We start from the raw sequence: 17336 nt of genomic DNA on the forward strand, positions 1-17336 counted from the left end.
ATGGGATCAGTGGGGTAGTTATTCCTCGGGTTACCGGCTGTGAGAATGAGGCACAGGGATGAATGGGATCAGTGGGGTAGTTATTCCTCGGGTTACCGGCTGTGAGAATGAGGCACAGGGATGAATGGGATCAGTGGGGTAGTTATTCCTCGGGTTACCGGCTGTGAGAATGAGGCACAGGGATGAATGGGATCAGTGGGGTAGTTATTCCTCGGGTTACCGGCTGTGAGAATGAGGCACAGGGATGAATGGGATCAGTGGGGTAGTTATTCCTCGGGTTACCGGCTGTGAGAATGAGGCACAGGGATGAATGGGATCAGTGGGGCAGGAATGAATGGGATCAGTGGGGCAGGAATGAATGGGATCAGTGGGGCAGGAATGAATGGGATCAGTGGGGCAGGAATGAATGGGATCAGTGGGGTAGTTGTTCCTTGGGTTACCGGCTGTGAGAATGAGGCACAGGGATGAATGGGATCAGTGGGGTAGTTATTCCTCGGGTTACCGGCTGTGAGAATGAGGCACAGGGATGAATGGGATCAGTGGGGTAGTTATTCCTCGGGTTACCGGCTGTGAGAATGAGGCACAGGGATGAATGGGATCAGTGGGGTAGTTTTTCCTTGGGTTACCGGCTGTGAGAATGAGGCACAGGGATGAATGGGATCAGTGGGGTAGTTATTCCTCGGGTTACCGGCTGTGAGAATGAGGCACAGGGATGAATGGGATCAGTGGGGTAGTTGCCCCTCGGGTTACCGGCTGTGAGAATGAGGCACAGGGATGAATGGGATCAGTGGGGTAGTTGTTCCTCGGGTTACCGGCTGTGAGAATGAGGCACAGGGATGAATGGGATCAGTGGGGTAGTTGCCCCTCAGGTTACCGGCTGTGAGAATGAGGCACAGGGATGAATGGGATCAGTGGGGTAGTTGTTCCTTGGGTTACCGGCTGTGAGAATGAGGCACAGGGATGAATGGGATCAGTGGGGTAGTTATTCCTTGGGTTACCGGCTGTGAGAATGAGGCACAGGGATGAATGGGATCAGTGGGGAAGTTGCCCCTCAGGTTTCCGGCTGTGAGAATGAGGCACAGGGATGAATGGGATCAGTGGGGTAGTTGCCCCTCAGGTTACCGGCTGTGAGAATGAGGCACAGGGATGAATGGGATCAGTGGGGTAGTTGCCCCTCAGGTTACCGGCTGTGAGAATGAGGCACAGGGATGAATGGGATCAGTGGGGTAGTTGCCCCTCAGGTTACCGGCTGTGAGAATGAGGCACAGGGATGAATGGGATCAGTGGGGTAGTTGCCCCTCAGGTTACCTGCTGTGAGAATGAATGGGATCGGTGGGGGCATCTGTTTCTGCGCTTCCCTTTAGGGCACAACTTGTTACAGTGAGGCACAGGAATGAATAAGAGCTGTCCCTGTTTGTTATTTCAGGCCCAATATGTGGGAATGAGGCACAGGAATAAATGGGTTCAGGGAGGCGTCTGTCAGCCCCTCAGGTTATACATTGTCAGAATGAGGCACAGGAATGATTCAGAAAACCAGCAGCAAGTAGGAGGCACAGGGATAATTGAGGATACCCCCTCCTAAGTATACACTAGGGTTTCCCAGCAGTAAGTAGGAGGCACAGGGATGAATGAGATGAGCAGGGTATCTGTCCCTGTGTATTACAATTGGGGGTACCCCCTCCTACGTATACACTAGGGTTTCCCACTGTGAGTAGGGGCACAGGGATGAATGAGATGAGTAGGGTATCTGCCCCTGTTAGACGTTTGTGCGCATTTAATGAGATTAATCGAGACTCTGTCCCTGTGTAGGAGGCAGCAGTTCGTGGGGAGGATCAAGTTTGCTTCGCTGGAATCCGGTTTGGGAGCCAAAAAGCTGATTGCGGCCACTGACAAGAACATCATTGCTGCTCTGAACTCCCGCACTGGAGATCTTTGTGAGTAAAATACTTGTATATTCAGAATAAAATAAATCTGCCCCTTAATTTTTTTTTTTGCCCCACTTCTCCCTCTGTGTCTCTCTGACTGTTGTACAATTCCCCCCCGACAGTGTGGCGCCATGTTGATAAGGACACGTCCGAGGGTTCCGTGGATGCGCTGATGATGCTCGGCCAAGGTTTGTTCTACTTCCCATCTGTTTATCCAGGGTCCCCTGTGGCCGTTTGCTTTAGTTTATCTCTTTCTTTTCTCAGATGCTATTACGGTATCCGGGGGCCGCCTGCTGCGCTCCTGGGAGACAAACATTGGGGCCCTAAACTGGGAGGCTACCCTGGAACCTGGAAGGTGAGACACCATACCCTTTGTGTACTGAGAGTATAATGCACTGTGTGCCCAGAACATTCCTTCTCTGTATATTTGTATTTATACATATGGGTAGGGGGTGCCATAGTGTTTCCCTTAGACAGTACAGTATGGGGGTACAGCTTATTGTGTGCCCAGAACATTCCTTCTCTGTATATTTGTATTTATACATATGGGTAGGGGGTGCCATAGTGTTTCCCTTAGACAGTACAGTATGGGGGTACAGCTTATTGTGTGCCCAGAACATTCCTTCTCTGTATATTTGTATTTATACATATGGGTAGGGGGTGCCATAGTGTTTCCCTTAGACAGTACAGTATGGGGGTACAGCTTATTGTGTGCCCAGAACATTCCCTCTCTGTATATTTGTATTTATACATATGGGTAGGGGGTGCCATAGTGTTTCCCTTAGACAGTACAGTATGGGGGTACAGCTTATTGTGTGCCCAGAACATTCCTTCTCTGTATATTTGTATTTATACATATGGGTAGGGGGTGCCATAGTGTTTCCCTTAGACAGTACAGTATGGGGGTACAGCTTATTGTGTGCCCAGAACATTCCTTCTCTGTATATTTGTATTTATACATATGGGTAGGGGGTGCCATAGTGTTTCCCTTAGATAGTACAGTATGGGGGTACAGCTTATTGTGTGCCCAGAACATTCCTTCTCTGTATATTTGTATTTATACATATGGGTAGGAGGTGCCATAGTGTTTCCCTTAGACAGTACAGTCTATTCTATAGTGCTCTTCCTTATTAACCAGTCTCTTGGCCTCAGTTTCCAGGCAGTAAGTTTTGCTGGCAGTCAGGATATGGCTCGGTATGTGGCAGTGCTGAAGAATTCCGTGTTATCCCTGCACTTTCTCTCCAATGGACATCTCAAATGGTCGGAGTCTCTCCCAGAGAGGTAAGAAGTGGATCTCCTTCTCCATGGTACCCAGCTATCCATTTGTGCTGTTTGGGTTCTAGAACCTCATGGCTTAGTGATAAAGGAATTGAAAACAAAATATAAAATATTTGGGGGGGGTCTACTGATCTTATACACTTTACAGGGACTCCAGTTGGAAACAAGCTGTGCTGATCCATCGCTGGGGCTACTGGTATTTTATATTTTGCGGCAGCTCAGTGGGTGGCACTGCTGCATTTTAGTGCCCATGGGGGTCCTGAGTTTGATTCCAGCCAGGGCACCATCTGCAAGGCGTTTGTATATTCACCCCCTGTCTGTGTGGGTTTCCTCCCACAATCATAAAGGCAGGTTATTGGCTTCTGTTAAATTGGCCCTGCTGTAGGCTAATGTAATAGGGACCTTAGATTGTAAGCTCCACTGCAGCAGTGACTGATTGGAATGATCTCTGTAAAGAACTGTGGAAGTGTGTCGGGGCTATATATAAATAACAGGAAATAAATAAACTTACTCATTGCATGTAGTCAATGGAGTGAAATTAGCTTATCCATTAGTGGGGCTGTAGATGGAAAGAAGCACTGCTTTTATCCATAAGGGGCTGCTGGGAAAGAAAAGCTGTACTGGTGCATTTAAGGGGGCTGCAGGGGGAAATAAGCTCTGCAGTTCTATTACAGGGGCTCCTGGGAGAGAAGCTGTGCTGATGAATTAAAGGGGGGAGTCCTGAGTTCTATTACAGGGGGCTCCTGGGAGAGAAGCTGCGCTGATGCATTAAAGGGGGGAGTTCTGAGTTCTATTACAGGGGCTCCTGGGAGAGAAGCTGTGCTGATGAATTAAAGGGGGTAGTCCTGAGTTCTATTACAGGGGGCTCCTGGGAGAGAAGCTGCGCTGATGCATTAAAGGGGGGAGTTCTGAGTTCTGTTACAGGGGCTCCCGGGAGAGAAGCTGCGCTGATGCATTAAAAGGGAGAGTTCTATTATAGGGGCTCCTGGGAGAGAAGCTGCACTGATGCTTTAAAGGGGGGAGTTCTATTACAGGGGCTCCTGGGAGAGAAGCTGCGCTGATGCATTAAAGGGGGGAGTTCTGAGTTCTATTACAGGGGCTCCTGGGAGAGAAGCTGCACTGATGAATATAATGGTATATATAATATATAAGTTTTGCTAACCTGAGCTCTTTCCCTTAGTGACACTGTGCAGTACCAGCTGCTCCACTCCCCATACAAAGGTTCTGTCTATGTGGTCGGACTGGTCCCCCAGAGTCACCTCACTATCCTCACGTTCAGCGTGGAAGACGGCTCCATCAGCCACCAGGTCAGTTTGGGGTGCCATGCCCGTGCCCATCTTGCCTTGGTACCCTCACGGCTCCAGTAGACAGAATGGCCTCTGTATGTCCCGGTTATGTATAGCTTTGTATCTCTTTGCAGGTTCGGGTATTAACCCCATGGCTGCGCACCCTGCATGGCACTTGTGGGGTAGTCGGAGAAGGTGTGTTGGTTTGTGGCGATGAACCAATGGCCTCTGTTCATGTGGTTTCTCTACTCTCTGGTGAGGAGACAACGCGGCATTCTCTGCAGGTGGGTTCCTTGGCTCTAGAACAGTTCTGTCCAATCCTTTATTTACAAACAACAGGATTTCCTGAACCAAGAGCTGCTTGGGGGCCGAGGGTTGGACATTCCTGCTTTATAATTGTTTTCATGCTTGGAGGGGTTGTTCACCTTTTAAATTAACAGTGGCATTCTGAGACAATTTGCAGTTGGTTTTCATTTTTTATTATATGTGGTTTTTCAGTTTTTTTTTTAGCTGCTCTCCAGTTTGGAATTTCAGCAACTATCTGGTTGCTAGGATCTTGTTTACCTTAGCAACCAGGCAGTAGTTTGAATGAGAGACTGGTCAATGAATAGGAGAAGGCCTGAAAAGAAAGAAAAGCAGTAAAAAGTAACAATAATAATACAATTGTACTGGGGTCGGTGACCCCAATTTGAAAGCTGGAAAGATGTAAAAGAGAAAGGGAAATAATTCAAAAACTAAAAAAAATAAATAATGAAAACCAATTGCAAAGTTGCTAGGAATGGGATATTCTATAACAATTTAACAAAGGTGAACCACAGCTCTCTTGCTGTAACTAGGGGTGCCTAATAAACGCTTTGTGTCTCTTACAGTCCCTGGGCATTGAATTGGCTGAAGATCTCACTCAGTTGGACGTAATTACTGCCCCTCAAAATGCCATAGGGGCGAGCCTCCCACAGTTCTTCCTGCAGATTGCCCCCCGCCGCTTCTTGTTAATGCAGTACCGCGATGGAGTCATCACCCCGCTGCGTGACTTCTCCCAGGTATCACCCTCCCATGGGGCACGTGGCCATGACTGGCTCCCTTCTGTTCTGCTGACAAGCCACTTACAGCTAGTGGCAGGCAATGAGAGCAGTCAGACAGAAGGTTAGCTAGGTATTCTCTTCTTTTAACCTCCCCAAGGCAGCTCTGATTTACAGATGATATAAGTAATTTGTCCAATGACATTGATGATTGGTTGAATTAGGTGCCTGCTTATTGGTTGAACTCCACAACCAATCAAAATGAAGCAGTGCCATTGCAGAGAATGGAGAACTGGGCTCTAGAAAAGCTGCACTTTATATAACACAGTAAAGACTTGAGGCAGCAAGCAAAGTGTTATATACATGTGGCATTAGTGAGAGCCCCTGGACTGGCGGGAGGGCTAAGGTGGGGGAATTCTCCCCAATTTCACTCCCTTTACTTTTCTGCAGGTTTCCCTGGTGAACTTTGCTGTCGCAGGAGAGAAAACAGTTGTCGCCGTGATGCAGTGCAAAAGCGAAGGGGTAAGTCCTCAGGAACATACATTTATATGCTGGCCCAATCTGCACTTTCTATTAGAATTGATTAATAATCAGCCTAACAGTTGGGACCTCAATTTCTGGTACAGTTTGGATGATTTTTGATCATTCCCTAGGCCCCAACTGGAGCCCAGAGCATTCCCTAGGCCCCAGCTGGAGCCCAGAGCATTCCCTAGGCCCCAACTGGAGCCCAGAGCAAAGTGCCACTGATACGCGAAACATAACAAGATGCCATGCTCCTGTGGGCAATTTATTTGTAGTGTATTTACATTTTTGTTCAGGAGCTCCCCAGTTTGGAGTTTCAGCAAGTATTTGGTTGCTGGGCTCCAACATACCTTAGCAACTGGGGAGTGGTTTAAATGAGAGACTGGTATATGAATAGGGGAGGGGCTGAATAGAAAGATAAGGAATAAAAAGTAACAATAACAATAAAACTGGAGCCTCACAGAGCAATAGGGTTTGGCTGCCGGGGTCAGTGACCCCCATTTGAAAGCTGCAATTCTCCTGTGTGCTGTTTTACTGTAGAACCAGGGGCACTAATTGTCTCTAAGGGCAGTTATAGTTCTACAGTTCAGCCTCAGGCAGTGGGATGCAGGGTTTTAGACTCTTAAGCCATTACTTTCTGCTTTGGGTTCATTTATTTTCATACATTTACTTTCAGAACCAGAAATCTGGAGCGGAGCCTGAGAATCCAACAGGACAAAGCTGTGCTCAGGTAATGATGTGCAGATAGTCAGTCTGTCTCTGGGTGCCATCTTGGCATCGTACTGATACAGCAGCTTCCTTTCTCCCGGTACAGGAGCCCTGGTACTGCCCCGGTCACACCTACAGTATCAATCTGTACATGGCTGATAGCGGCCGGCGCCTGCTGGAGACCACCATGAGCTTCACCCTGGATCAGAGCTGTGTGCGACCCGATTCTGTAGGTGGAACAGACAAACCGTTTCTCGTTTTTTCTCTTGCCTTTTCCCAAACTCACTTTCACTCCCCTTCTCTTGGTTTAAGTTCTACCTCCAGACATTCCTGAGAAAGGACGATTCTGTGGGTTACCGAGCCCTGGTACAGACTGAAGATAACCAGCTCCTGTTCCTCCAGCAGCCGGGTAATTACTGCTAATACCCTAATGCCCCAGTATCTATTCATTTGCCTCCGGTATGTGTGGGTAATACGGCCCCTCTCTTCTTTCACAGGGAAATTAATATGGCTGCGTGAGGAATCATTGGCTGATGTGGTCACCATGGAAATGGTCGATTTACCTCTGACAGGAGCTCAGGCTGAACTGGAAGGGGAGTTTGGCAAAAAAGCAGGTAAATAACCCTAAAAAGGAACTCAAAGCACCTCCCCTGCTTTCTGTTTGTTACACGGAGACATTAGAAGAAGTAGTAAAGGCAACTCTGCTTGAGATTATGAGAAGCCACCACTTCATCTAGAACAGTGGTTCTCAACCTTCCTAATGCCGCGACCCTTTAATACAGTTGCTCATGTTGTGGTGACCCCCAAACATAAAATTACTCCTAAAACCATCACAAATATGTGTTTTCTGATGGTCTTAGGCGACCCCTGTGAAAGGGCCGTTCGACCCCCAGGTTGAGAACCGCTGATCTAGAATCAGTCCTATATCAGAAGAAGAATTGGCAGCATTGCCTGGTACCAAGGCAATATAGTCTGATCTTATTGGGGGCATGACCAGTATCGGAGGAACCAGTACAGGGGGCCATATACGTTGAGATCAACTTGTTTGGCGAGATCACCAAACGAGCAGAACTTCTCCCAATATCCCCACCTATGGTGGGCAATATCAGGCTAATTAGATTGTTTGGCTCTAGGGCAGGTATAGGAGCAGTCGGACCAAGGCCAATGCAGTCCCCAATCCAATGGGAAAGACCTGTTGGTAGCCACATACACGGGCACATAAGCTGCCGAATCAGTCTAAAGGACTTGAGTTGGCCCGTGTATGGTTCATATAAGGGTTATACACAACTCTGGCCAACCCTGTAACTATAACAAGCAATCAGGTGAAAGCAGATCATTTATTGGTTGCCACGAGGGCGAGTGTTTGACCATAAGCATGTCTCTGTAGCAAGTATAACTAAGCAAGGGATATTTCTGAGGTTAGGCACCTATAAGCGGGTTTGGGGGGGGTTTGTAGGGTCCCTAAATAATCCATGTTTCAGCACCTTTCTCACGCACAGCTCTGTTTTTCCTGTGTTTCCTTCTTTTTGCTTCACTGCTGCCCGGACCCAGCTATACAAGGTAACTGCACCGGCCGTTTCTTCTAATATAACTGTACCGCACTCTCCAGCTGCCTCTCTCCATTGCCCCTCACTGTCTGTCTGTCTGTACTGTGGCCTTGTATGTGTGGGGGGGGGGATAGCTACATAGAGGGTTAAACAGTAGGAGGGAAGAATTTCTGGTTGATATTCTCTCACTCTGGGCCGGGTCGGACATTGCCCATAAGTGACTCTCGTTCTCCACTTCAGATGGGCTGCTAGGGATGGTGCTGAAGCGACTCTCCTCCCAGCTGATATTGCTGCAGTCCTGGAGCGCCCACCTCTGGAAGATGTTCTGTGACGCCCGGAAGCCCCGCAGCCAAATCCGCAACGAGGTCAATGTAGACACCCTGGCTAGGGACGACTTCAACCTGCAAAAGATGATGGTTATGGTGACGGCCTCGGGAAAGGTGAGAAATGACTGCCGAAGAAGGATCGGGGGGCAGAATTCTGGAGACTCGGCAATCGGCTTAAAGGCCCCTTGTTCAACAACTTCTTGCTTCAGCAGCAGTTAATTTAGCCCTTTCTGATAGGCTAAAGGCTAGGCCCCTCCCTTCACCAGCCGCTGAATGTGCCTCCGTTTTACAGATAAGGAGGAGTTAATTACACAAGGGGCTGGTTCTTCTTTATGTTAACATTTAGTTATAGAATGTCCCATTGCTAGCATCTTTGCAATTGGTCTTCATTATTTATCTTATCATTTTCTAATTATTTAACTTGCTTTTCTACTTTCCAGTGGGGGTCACTGACCCTGGCAGTGCTCTGTGAGCTTACAATTGTATTGTAATTGTTAAGGTCCCCATACACGGGCCGATTGTAGCTGCTGATATGGGTCCCTTGGACAGATTCGGCAGCTTATCGGCCCATGTAGAGACAGAAACGAGGGGCCTGCCCGACCGATAATTGGCCAGATATTGATCGGCCAGGTTAGAAAATTCAGTCGGATCGGGTTTCCTGATTTTGTGGGAGATATTGATAGGGTTTAAACAAAACAATGGAATATAGGGGTTCATATTTCACCGTTAATCTCCCTTGTACCTAAGATGTAAGTTCCAGGGGGTACAGTTTGGGGGACACACGGGGAAAACAGTGTTGGTTGGATTGGCTGATTCTCCTTCCCATTGTGCCCTTCCCTGTATGTGCAGCTGTTTGGCATTGAGAGCAGCTCTGGCAGCATCCTATGGAAGTTCTACCTGCAGGGAGTGCACCCCGGCTCTTCCTTCAAGTTACTCGTCCAGAGAACAACGGCTCATTTCCCTCATCCACCTCAGTGCACCCTGCTGGTCAAGGATAAGGTAATAATGTCTGTCCCTTTCCCTTCCCTGCACTGCTGGTTCTGACTCCTGATATAACTCCCCAATACCCATTCATCCCTCATTCTCACTGGGTTTATAGTTCTGTGTAACTGTCACTGTGTCTGTCCCTTTCCCTTCCCTGCACTGCTGGTTCTGACTCCTGATACAACTCCCCAATATCCATTCATTCCTCATTCTCACTGGGTTTATAGTTATGTGTAACTGTCACTGTGTCTGTCCCTTTCCCTTACCTGCACTGCTGGTTCTGACTCCTGATACAACTCCCCAATATCCATTCATTCCTCATTCTCACTGGGTTTATAGTTATGTGTAACTGTCACTATGTCTGTCCCTTTCCCTTCCCTGCACTGCTGGTTCTGACTCCTGATACAACTCCCCAATATCCATTCATTCCTCATTCTCACTGGGTTTATAGTTATGTGTAACTGTCACTGTGCCTGTCCCTTTCCCTTCTCTGCACTGCTGGTTCTGACTCCTGATACAACTCCCCAATATCCATTCATTCCTCATTCTCACTGGGTTTATAGTTATGTGTAACTGTCACTGTGTCTGTCCCTTTCCCTTCCCTGCACTGCTGGTTCTGACTCCTGATACAACTCCCCAATATCCATTCATTCCTCATTCTCACTGGGTTTATAGTTATGTGTAACTGTCACTGTGTCTGTCCCTTTCCCTAGTGTTTCTCTTTGTGACCCCCCTTTGTTGGTTAATATCAGATAACAGAGAAGAGTGCAATGTACGTGTTTAACCCCATCTTTGGGAAGCTGAGCCAGCTGGCCCCCCCGCCCCTGAATCGCCCCATCCTGCAGTCTCTGCTCCTCCCCATCATGGACAATGACTACGCCAAGGTCTTGCTGTTGCTGGATGATCAGCACAAGGTAACGGAGGGGAGAATCTATTACAAAGGGGAGACATTTGGGAGGGGCCTTTAACTACCGATGTGCTGGTGGCTTGGGCATTATGTCTGGAACCTTTTCTTTCTCACAGGTCATTGCTTTCCCCGCTACAAAGTACGTTCTGCAGCAGCTACAGGAGCTGGCTCCCACCATATTCTTCTATCTGGTAGATGCGGAAAAAGGCAAAATGACGGGCCTGCGGCTGCATAAGGTGAGTGCCTTTGGGGGTTATTGGCCCCCCTGCTATAGTATTATCCTTTATTTGTGCAGCCCCAAAAGTATCCCCCCAGTGCTGCACACTGCTTACTGTGCATCCCTATTATCAGTTTCTGCCCAATGGAGCTTACAATCTAAGGTCCCTATCCCATTCCCATCAGTCCCTGCCCCAGGGAGCTTACAATCTAAGGTCCCTATCACATTCCCATCAGCCCCTGCCCCAGTGAGCTTACAATCTAAGGTCCCTATCCCATTCCCACCAGCCCCTGCCCCAGTGAGCTTACAATCTAAGGCCCCTATCCCATTCCCATCAGTCCCTGCCCCAGTGAGCTTAAAATCTAAGGTCCCCATCACATTCCCACCAGTCTCTGCCCCAGTGAGCTTACAATCCAAGGTCCCTATCACATTCCCATCAGTCCCTGCCCCAGTGAGCTTACAATCTAAGGTCCCTATCCCATTCCCATCAGCCCCTGCCCCAGGGAGCTTACAATCTAAGGTCCCTATCACATTCCCATCAGCCCCTGTCCCAGGGAGCTTACAATCTAAGGTCCCCATCACATTCCCACCAGTCTCTGCCCCAGTGAGCTTACAATCCAAGGTCCCTATCACATTCCCATCAGTCCCTGCCCCAGGGAGCTTACAATCTAAGGTCCCTATCCCATTCCCATCAGTCCCTGCCCCAGGGAGCTTACAATCTAAGGTCCCTATCAATTCACATACACTGTCAGTTATACAAGGAGGCAATGCAGGGTCAGACTGGGGTGTCCAGAAACCAACGGGACTGCCTACTGGGGGCGCCCCACCTTAGTTTAGAAACCAAACCCCCTCCCCCTTGCAGCTGAGGGAGGGGGGGACATGCGCTGGGAGTTGGCCTGGGCTGGCAGGGGCCACAGGGCCCACCAGGTTTTTCCCAGTGCCCCAAAAGCCCAGTCTGACCCTGAGTGAAAGATCCTGTCTGGCATAAAATCAAGGGCCCTCCTGTACTAACCCCTGCACCCCAATAGATTTTACTGAAGCACCTTACATTTTGAGAATGAAACAATGTTTACGTCTATCTGTTCCAGGACCTTTCTACAGAGGAGATTTGGGAAGTTTTGCTCCCAGCAGACCTGCAGAGGATCACTGTTATAAAGGGAAAGCGATCCAACGAGCATGTTCACTCCCAAGGGCGTGTAATGGGCGACCGCAGCGTTCTTTACAAGGTGAGGAAACGCCATCTTTAATGGGGTTTTTCTCCTTTATATTAACGTTTAGTATGAAGTAGACAACGATGCTCTGAGACAATCTGCAATTGGTTTCCATTTTTTATTATTTATAGGTTTCCAGTTATTTAATCATTCGTTCAGCGGCTTTCCAGTTTGCAAAATATAGCCGCTGTCTGGTTGCTGGGGTCTTGTTTACCCTAGCAACCAGGCAGTGGTTTGAGTGAGAGACTGGAATATCAATAGGAGGGAATAGAAAGATACGGAATAAAAATATTACCTATTAAAAAATAAATAATAAAGACCATTTGCAAAGTTGCTAGAAATAGGACATTGTATAACATATTAAAGGTGGTTTCCCCCCTATGGTTTGTCAAGTAACATCTGAACTACTGTGATTAAAGGACAAGTAACACCAAAACATTAACCCAGTGATAAAGCTATATGGGTAAGGCCAAAAGTTACAGAACTGATTTGTTTTTTTTTCTCCTTCAGTATCTGAACCCCAACCTGCTGGCGCTGGTGACGGAGAGCACAGACACGCACCCCGAGCGCTGCTTTATAGGGATTTATCTCATTGATGGGGTCACGGGGCGCATTATCCATTCATCCGTGCAGAGAAGGGCTCGGGGCCCTGTAGAGATCGTCCATTCAGAGAACTGGGTGGTGGTAAGATCATGGCCACCCTACTGTTTATCTAACCCCGCGGCCATCTTGCTCCTAGCGTAACACCTGCTCTCTAACCCACAGTACCAGTACTGGAACAGCAAGGCTCGGCGCAATGAGCTGACGGTTCTAGAGCTTTATGAAGGAACGGAACAATATAACAGCACCAACTTCAGCTCCCTGGATCGGCCGCTGCTCCCCCATGTTCTACAGCAGTCCTACATCTTCCCCTCGGCCATCCGTGCCATGGAGGCCACCATAACCGAGCGAGGCATCACCAGTCGCCACGTTCTCAGTAAGTACGATGTGGGCGTGGCTTTATTAATTGCAGTTTTACTGTGATCTGGAACATGAGATAAGTCTGGATCCCAATATGGGCTGTAATTATTATCTCTCCCTGCAGTTGGTCTTCCTTCTGGAGCTATCCTTTCCCTCCCCAAAGCATTGCTGGACCCACGGCGCCCAGAGATACCCAATGAATACACCAGGTGAGATCTGTAGTCAACCAGCCGCCATAATGATGCTTTTAAAGGGGAACTCCACCTAAACACAGCTTTTTGAAAATTAAACATAATTTCAAGTCACTTTACAATATTCACAGCCTTTCCATGATGTTTAATGTAATAATCTGGTTTGGAACAGTTCCCTAAGCCCCACCCCCTGTTCTCCTGCTGATCTGGCTGACTACGTTGTGACTCAAATAAAATGTAACAGTAGCCGACTGTCCTTAGCCTTCTGCCTGCCTCCTCCCAATCCCACAATCCCCTGCCGCACAAGTCAATAAGGAAAGGAACATCCCAGTGCAGTGCATTGTGGGTTATGTAGTTCCTGCATGCTGTCTGTAAGCTGTGGAGAAGTTGTTACAATCTGTAACATCAGTGTTTTAGTCCCTCCTCCCCTGCCAGGATTTTAATTGATACAGAAAGAGAAAAACTGTTTTGCAGCTGGATTTCGGCATATAATAATGGGATTTATTCCTACTTTTGAAGGATATTAGGGGTTTCCGTGCTGTGTGAGAGCAATAGTAATTGTGCACTGTCTCTTTAAATGCCCATTGCAGGGAGGAGAATCTAATCCCTTACACGCCAGACATTCAGATACACGCCGAACGCTTTATAAATTACAACCAGACGATCTCTCGAATGCGCGGACTTTACACTGCCCCCTCGGGCCTGGAGTCGACCTGCCTGGTAAGGGTTTTGGCGCAAGGTGCCATTCCTGTCTTGGTTGGTGACCAACCATGTTTGCTTATCGGTTTCCATTTTCCAATAGGTTGTGGCCTACGGATTGGACATTTACCAGACACGCGTTTACCCTTCCAAGCAGTTTGATGTCCTGAAGGACGACTATGACTACATCCTGATCAGCAGCGTCCTCATTGGCCTGGTCTTCGCCACCATGATCACAAAGCGATTGGCCCAGGTCAAGCTGCTGAACCGCGCCTGGCGCTAAATCCGTTCCGCACAGCAAGGCCAGATTCCTCGTTATCTCACAGCCTCGTTATGTTGGATAAAGACCGATCTCGTTCCACTGTTTGAATTTCTCATCGCCTAATAGGTGGAGACGTTTCTAATTGGTCGCCGGGTAGAAGCAGGAAATCTGGGCAACTGATTCAAATTGAATTTCTGTAAAACCGACATCCGCCGAGGTGCCATTTAAATGTCTGGTCTGAACTGAATCGTGGGTCTAGACTCACTCTGGCTTGGAAATGGTGTTGCTATGGGGCTCTGGATGGCAGCCATTGCTGGTAGTTATAGTCACTTCTTGTTCTACAGGTACCAGTTTTGTTTGGATTCACACTTGGCCCCTAGCTACGGGGGATGTTGTGGTTGGGGCGGGGGTTGCTCCGCTATTGCTTGGGTCGAATTGGGTTGATCCAATCATTTAGACTGGCTCATCTTGCAGACCTTGGAGAGGACTGCATCCATTGGTCAATGTGGTTCTCGCCCAATAGGATATTCAAACCTGTTCTGCCTAAAATGATGTAGATATTTATTGGTCAGACACACTGCGCTCATGGGCTACTAACCTGCTGAGTCGCCAATTTATATAAGGCTGTGTATATCCATCTTAAAGGGGTGGTTCACCAACTTGTAGTATGTTATAGAATGACCTATTCTAAGCAACTTTTCAGTTGGTCTTCATTATTTATTTCTTATAGTTTTTAATCTTTTCCTTTTTCTTCTGACTCTTTCCAGCTTTCAAATGGGGGTCACTGACCACGGCAGCCAAACCCTATTGCTCTGTGAGGCTCCAGTTTTATTGTTATTGTTACTTTTTATTCCTTATCTTTCTATTCAGCCCCTCCCCTATTCATATTCCAGTCTCTCATCCAAACCACTCCCTGCTTGCTAAGGTAACCTGGACCCTAGCAACAGAATAACAGCTCCTGAACTGAAAATGAAAAACTACAAGTAATAAAAAATGAAGACCAATTGCAAATTGTCTCTGCATTATACTAAAAGTTAACTCAAAGGTTTAGCTTTTTGTTCAACAGTTCCCTAGTTTAAAATTTACACAGCTATGTGGTTGCTAAGGTCTTACTTACCCTAGCAGAGACAGAAATATGAATAGAGGAGGGCCTAAACTAAAGTGAAAGGTATCCAATAAAACGTAACCATAAAACTGGAGCCTCATATAGCAATAGGGTTTTGCTGCTGGGGTCAGTGACCCCCCATTTGAAAGCTGTCAACAATCAGAAGAAGAAAACTTGTAAACTATAAATAATGAAGACCAATGGTAAAGTTGCTAAGAATAGACCATTCTATAACATACTGAAGGTGAACCTCCCCTTTAAAATGAACCAAAATTGACCAAACTGATGGGGTTATGAAGGCCAAACGCACTGCATTAAGAAACAGGGGGGGCAAAACTCTTCATATAACTAAATTAACCCTACGTTAGTGGCCGCTGTGGGCCCCCAGACAAGATTGGTACCTGTTACCCCATCACCAAACCCACCAATCATCTTACTCTGACTGCTACTTGGGCACAACCTTTCTAATATTAATTTCAAATTTAATTTATAATTATCTTTTTAGCATTCAAATGAATTCTCTATCCTCCTAGAAAGAGCTCTTACCTCTTCCACTTCCTAATCAAACCAGGCATCTCTAGGCAGCAGTACTGTCGATAAAAAAAAGGGCATATTGTTTCCTGCCATAAAGGAAGTAGAGTACCAATGACTTTATAATTCAGGTAGGAGGGAATACAGGGAGTTATAGTTCAGCAACAGTGGGAGAGGTTGTTAACTTCTAGTATGATGTAGAGAGTAATATTCTGAGACAATTTGCAATTAGTCTTCATTTTTTATTATTTGCAGTTTGTTTGTTTGTTTTTTTTAGTTCTTTCACTTTTTGTTTAGCAGCTCTCCAGTTTGGTGTTTCAGCAGCTATCTGGTTGCTAGGGTCCAAATGACCTTAGCAACCAGGGAGTGGTTTGAATGAGACTGGTATATGAATAGGGGAGGGGCTGAATAGAAAGATAAGGAATAAAAAGTAACAATAACAATAAAACTGGAGCCTCACAGAGCAATAGGGTTTGGTTGCCGGGGTCAGTGACCCCCATTTGAAAGCTGCAAAGATTTAGAAGAAGGCAAATAATTAAAAAAACTATAAAAAAAAAAATAATGAAGACCAATTGAAAAGTTGCCAGGAATTCTATAACCTACTAAAACTGAACTACAAGGTGAACCACCCCCTTTAAAGGAGAAGGAAAGGTACAACCCTAACCTGCTGCTGTACCACCCATTCGTGACCCTAATCCAGTGCGCCTAGCCACACCCACCCCTCTCCGCTATGATGTCACAGAGGGGGCGGGACCGGAAACGGCACAATAAGGTCGTGGGCGGGGAAAGCAGAAGGAGGAGCTCAACCTGAACCCGCCCGCAACCAGACAATGGCGTGCAGAAGTATCCCCTCCCCCCGCAGTGATTTTACCTTTCCTTCTCCTTTAAATCATTAGTGATATACTTTCCTTCCTTGCTGCAAAACTATGGACCCTTATACCACGAGAATGTAAATGAATCATTTGGGGGGTCCCTTTTATAATGTTCTGCTCATTCATTTCTCACCTCTCGTTGGTAACTCCCACAGGCCCACTAGCTTTTGCTAAACTACAACTCCCATCCTACTCACAGAGCCGGCGTAGGGAGTCCAGAGTTGGGGAAAAAAAAACAATCTTCTTCGTTTGGGGCTATATAATTGATTTATTTATTTTCTGACATTAAAGGAAATGTAAACTGGTGCCTGGAGCACTTTTAATGTTTTTTTATTTTTCTGCTTTCCAAGATATTAGCAGTTTGTACTAATATAATGAATTATACACTGCAGGGCCACCTGCTGTTCATTCCCGTCATAAAAAAATGAAGTTAGTGAGAAGATGAACGTCTCGTTATGGGAAACTTGGCGAGAAATCTCCCAACATCTCATCTTTGCTCAATAACTTTATTTTCTGCTGAAACACCAGGTGGCGCTGTTTCCCATTCATTACATTGAGTGTGAAAACTGCTGATATCCTGAAACTAAAATAAAAAAAATATATAAATAGAAACCTCTGTGGAATTGAACTTGTTATGAGGTTTATATTCCCTTTAATGTGAGCACCCTTGTCACGTGACCTGTCTTTGCACTGAAAACCCGCCATGGGGAGGAGGGAAGGGGGGGGGATAATGTATCATCGCTGGAGCCGACGCTCTAAATCCTGTGGTTTATTGTTGGAACTGAT

The 17336-nt window shown here is 46.9% G+C and overlaps 1 protein-coding gene across 2 annotated transcripts in view; it reads left to right on the forward strand.

Moving 5' to 3' along the window:
- The window catches only part of emc1 (ER membrane protein complex subunit 1), a 15131-nt gene extending 778 nt beyond the window's left edge, over nt 1–14353 (forward strand). Inside the window, exons 2-24 of one of the 2 annotated variants that reach the window (XM_031905355.1) lie at nt 1810–1934; nt 2048–2113; nt 2190–2280; nt 3078–3206; nt 4384–4510; nt 4624–4773; nt 5359–5529; nt 5959–6030; nt 6707–6760; nt 6845–6967; nt 7051–7147; nt 7236–7352; nt 8290–8298; nt 8526–8725; nt 9461–9610; nt 10348–10509; nt 10619–10738; nt 11808–11945; nt 12441–12614; nt 12696–12906; nt 13015–13099; nt 13672–13801; nt 13884–14353. In XM_031905355.1, the coding sequence (XP_031761215.1) occupies nt 1810–1934; nt 2048–2113; nt 2190–2280; nt 3078–3206; nt 4384–4510; nt 4624–4773; nt 5359–5529; nt 5959–6030; nt 6707–6760; nt 6845–6967; nt 7051–7147; nt 7236–7352; nt 8290–8298; nt 8526–8725; nt 9461–9610; nt 10348–10509; nt 10619–10738; nt 11808–11945; nt 12441–12614; nt 12696–12906; nt 13015–13099; nt 13672–13801; nt 13884–14063 (2881 nt within the window). In that variant the 3' untranslated portion in view covers nt 14064–14353. The remainder of the gene's footprint in view (nt 1–1809; nt 1935–2047; nt 2114–2189; nt 2281–3077; nt 3207–4383; nt 4511–4623; nt 4774–5358; nt 5530–5958; nt 6031–6706; nt 6761–6844; nt 6968–7050; nt 7148–7235; nt 7353–8289; nt 8299–8525; nt 8726–9460; nt 9611–10347; nt 10510–10618; nt 10739–11807; nt 11946–12440; nt 12615–12695; nt 12907–13014; nt 13100–13671; nt 13802–13883) is intronic. The other variant, XM_031905356.1, reaches the window with a different exon arrangement.
- Nucleotides 14354–17336: the final 2983 nt, after the last annotated feature.

The sequence above is a fragment of the Xenopus tropicalis genome, chromosome 7 (genome assembly GCF_000004195.4).
Source record: "Xenopus tropicalis strain Nigerian chromosome 7, UCB_Xtro_10.0, whole genome shotgun sequence".
NCBI lineage: Eukaryota > Metazoa > Chordata > Amphibia > Anura > Pipidae > Xenopus > Xenopus tropicalis.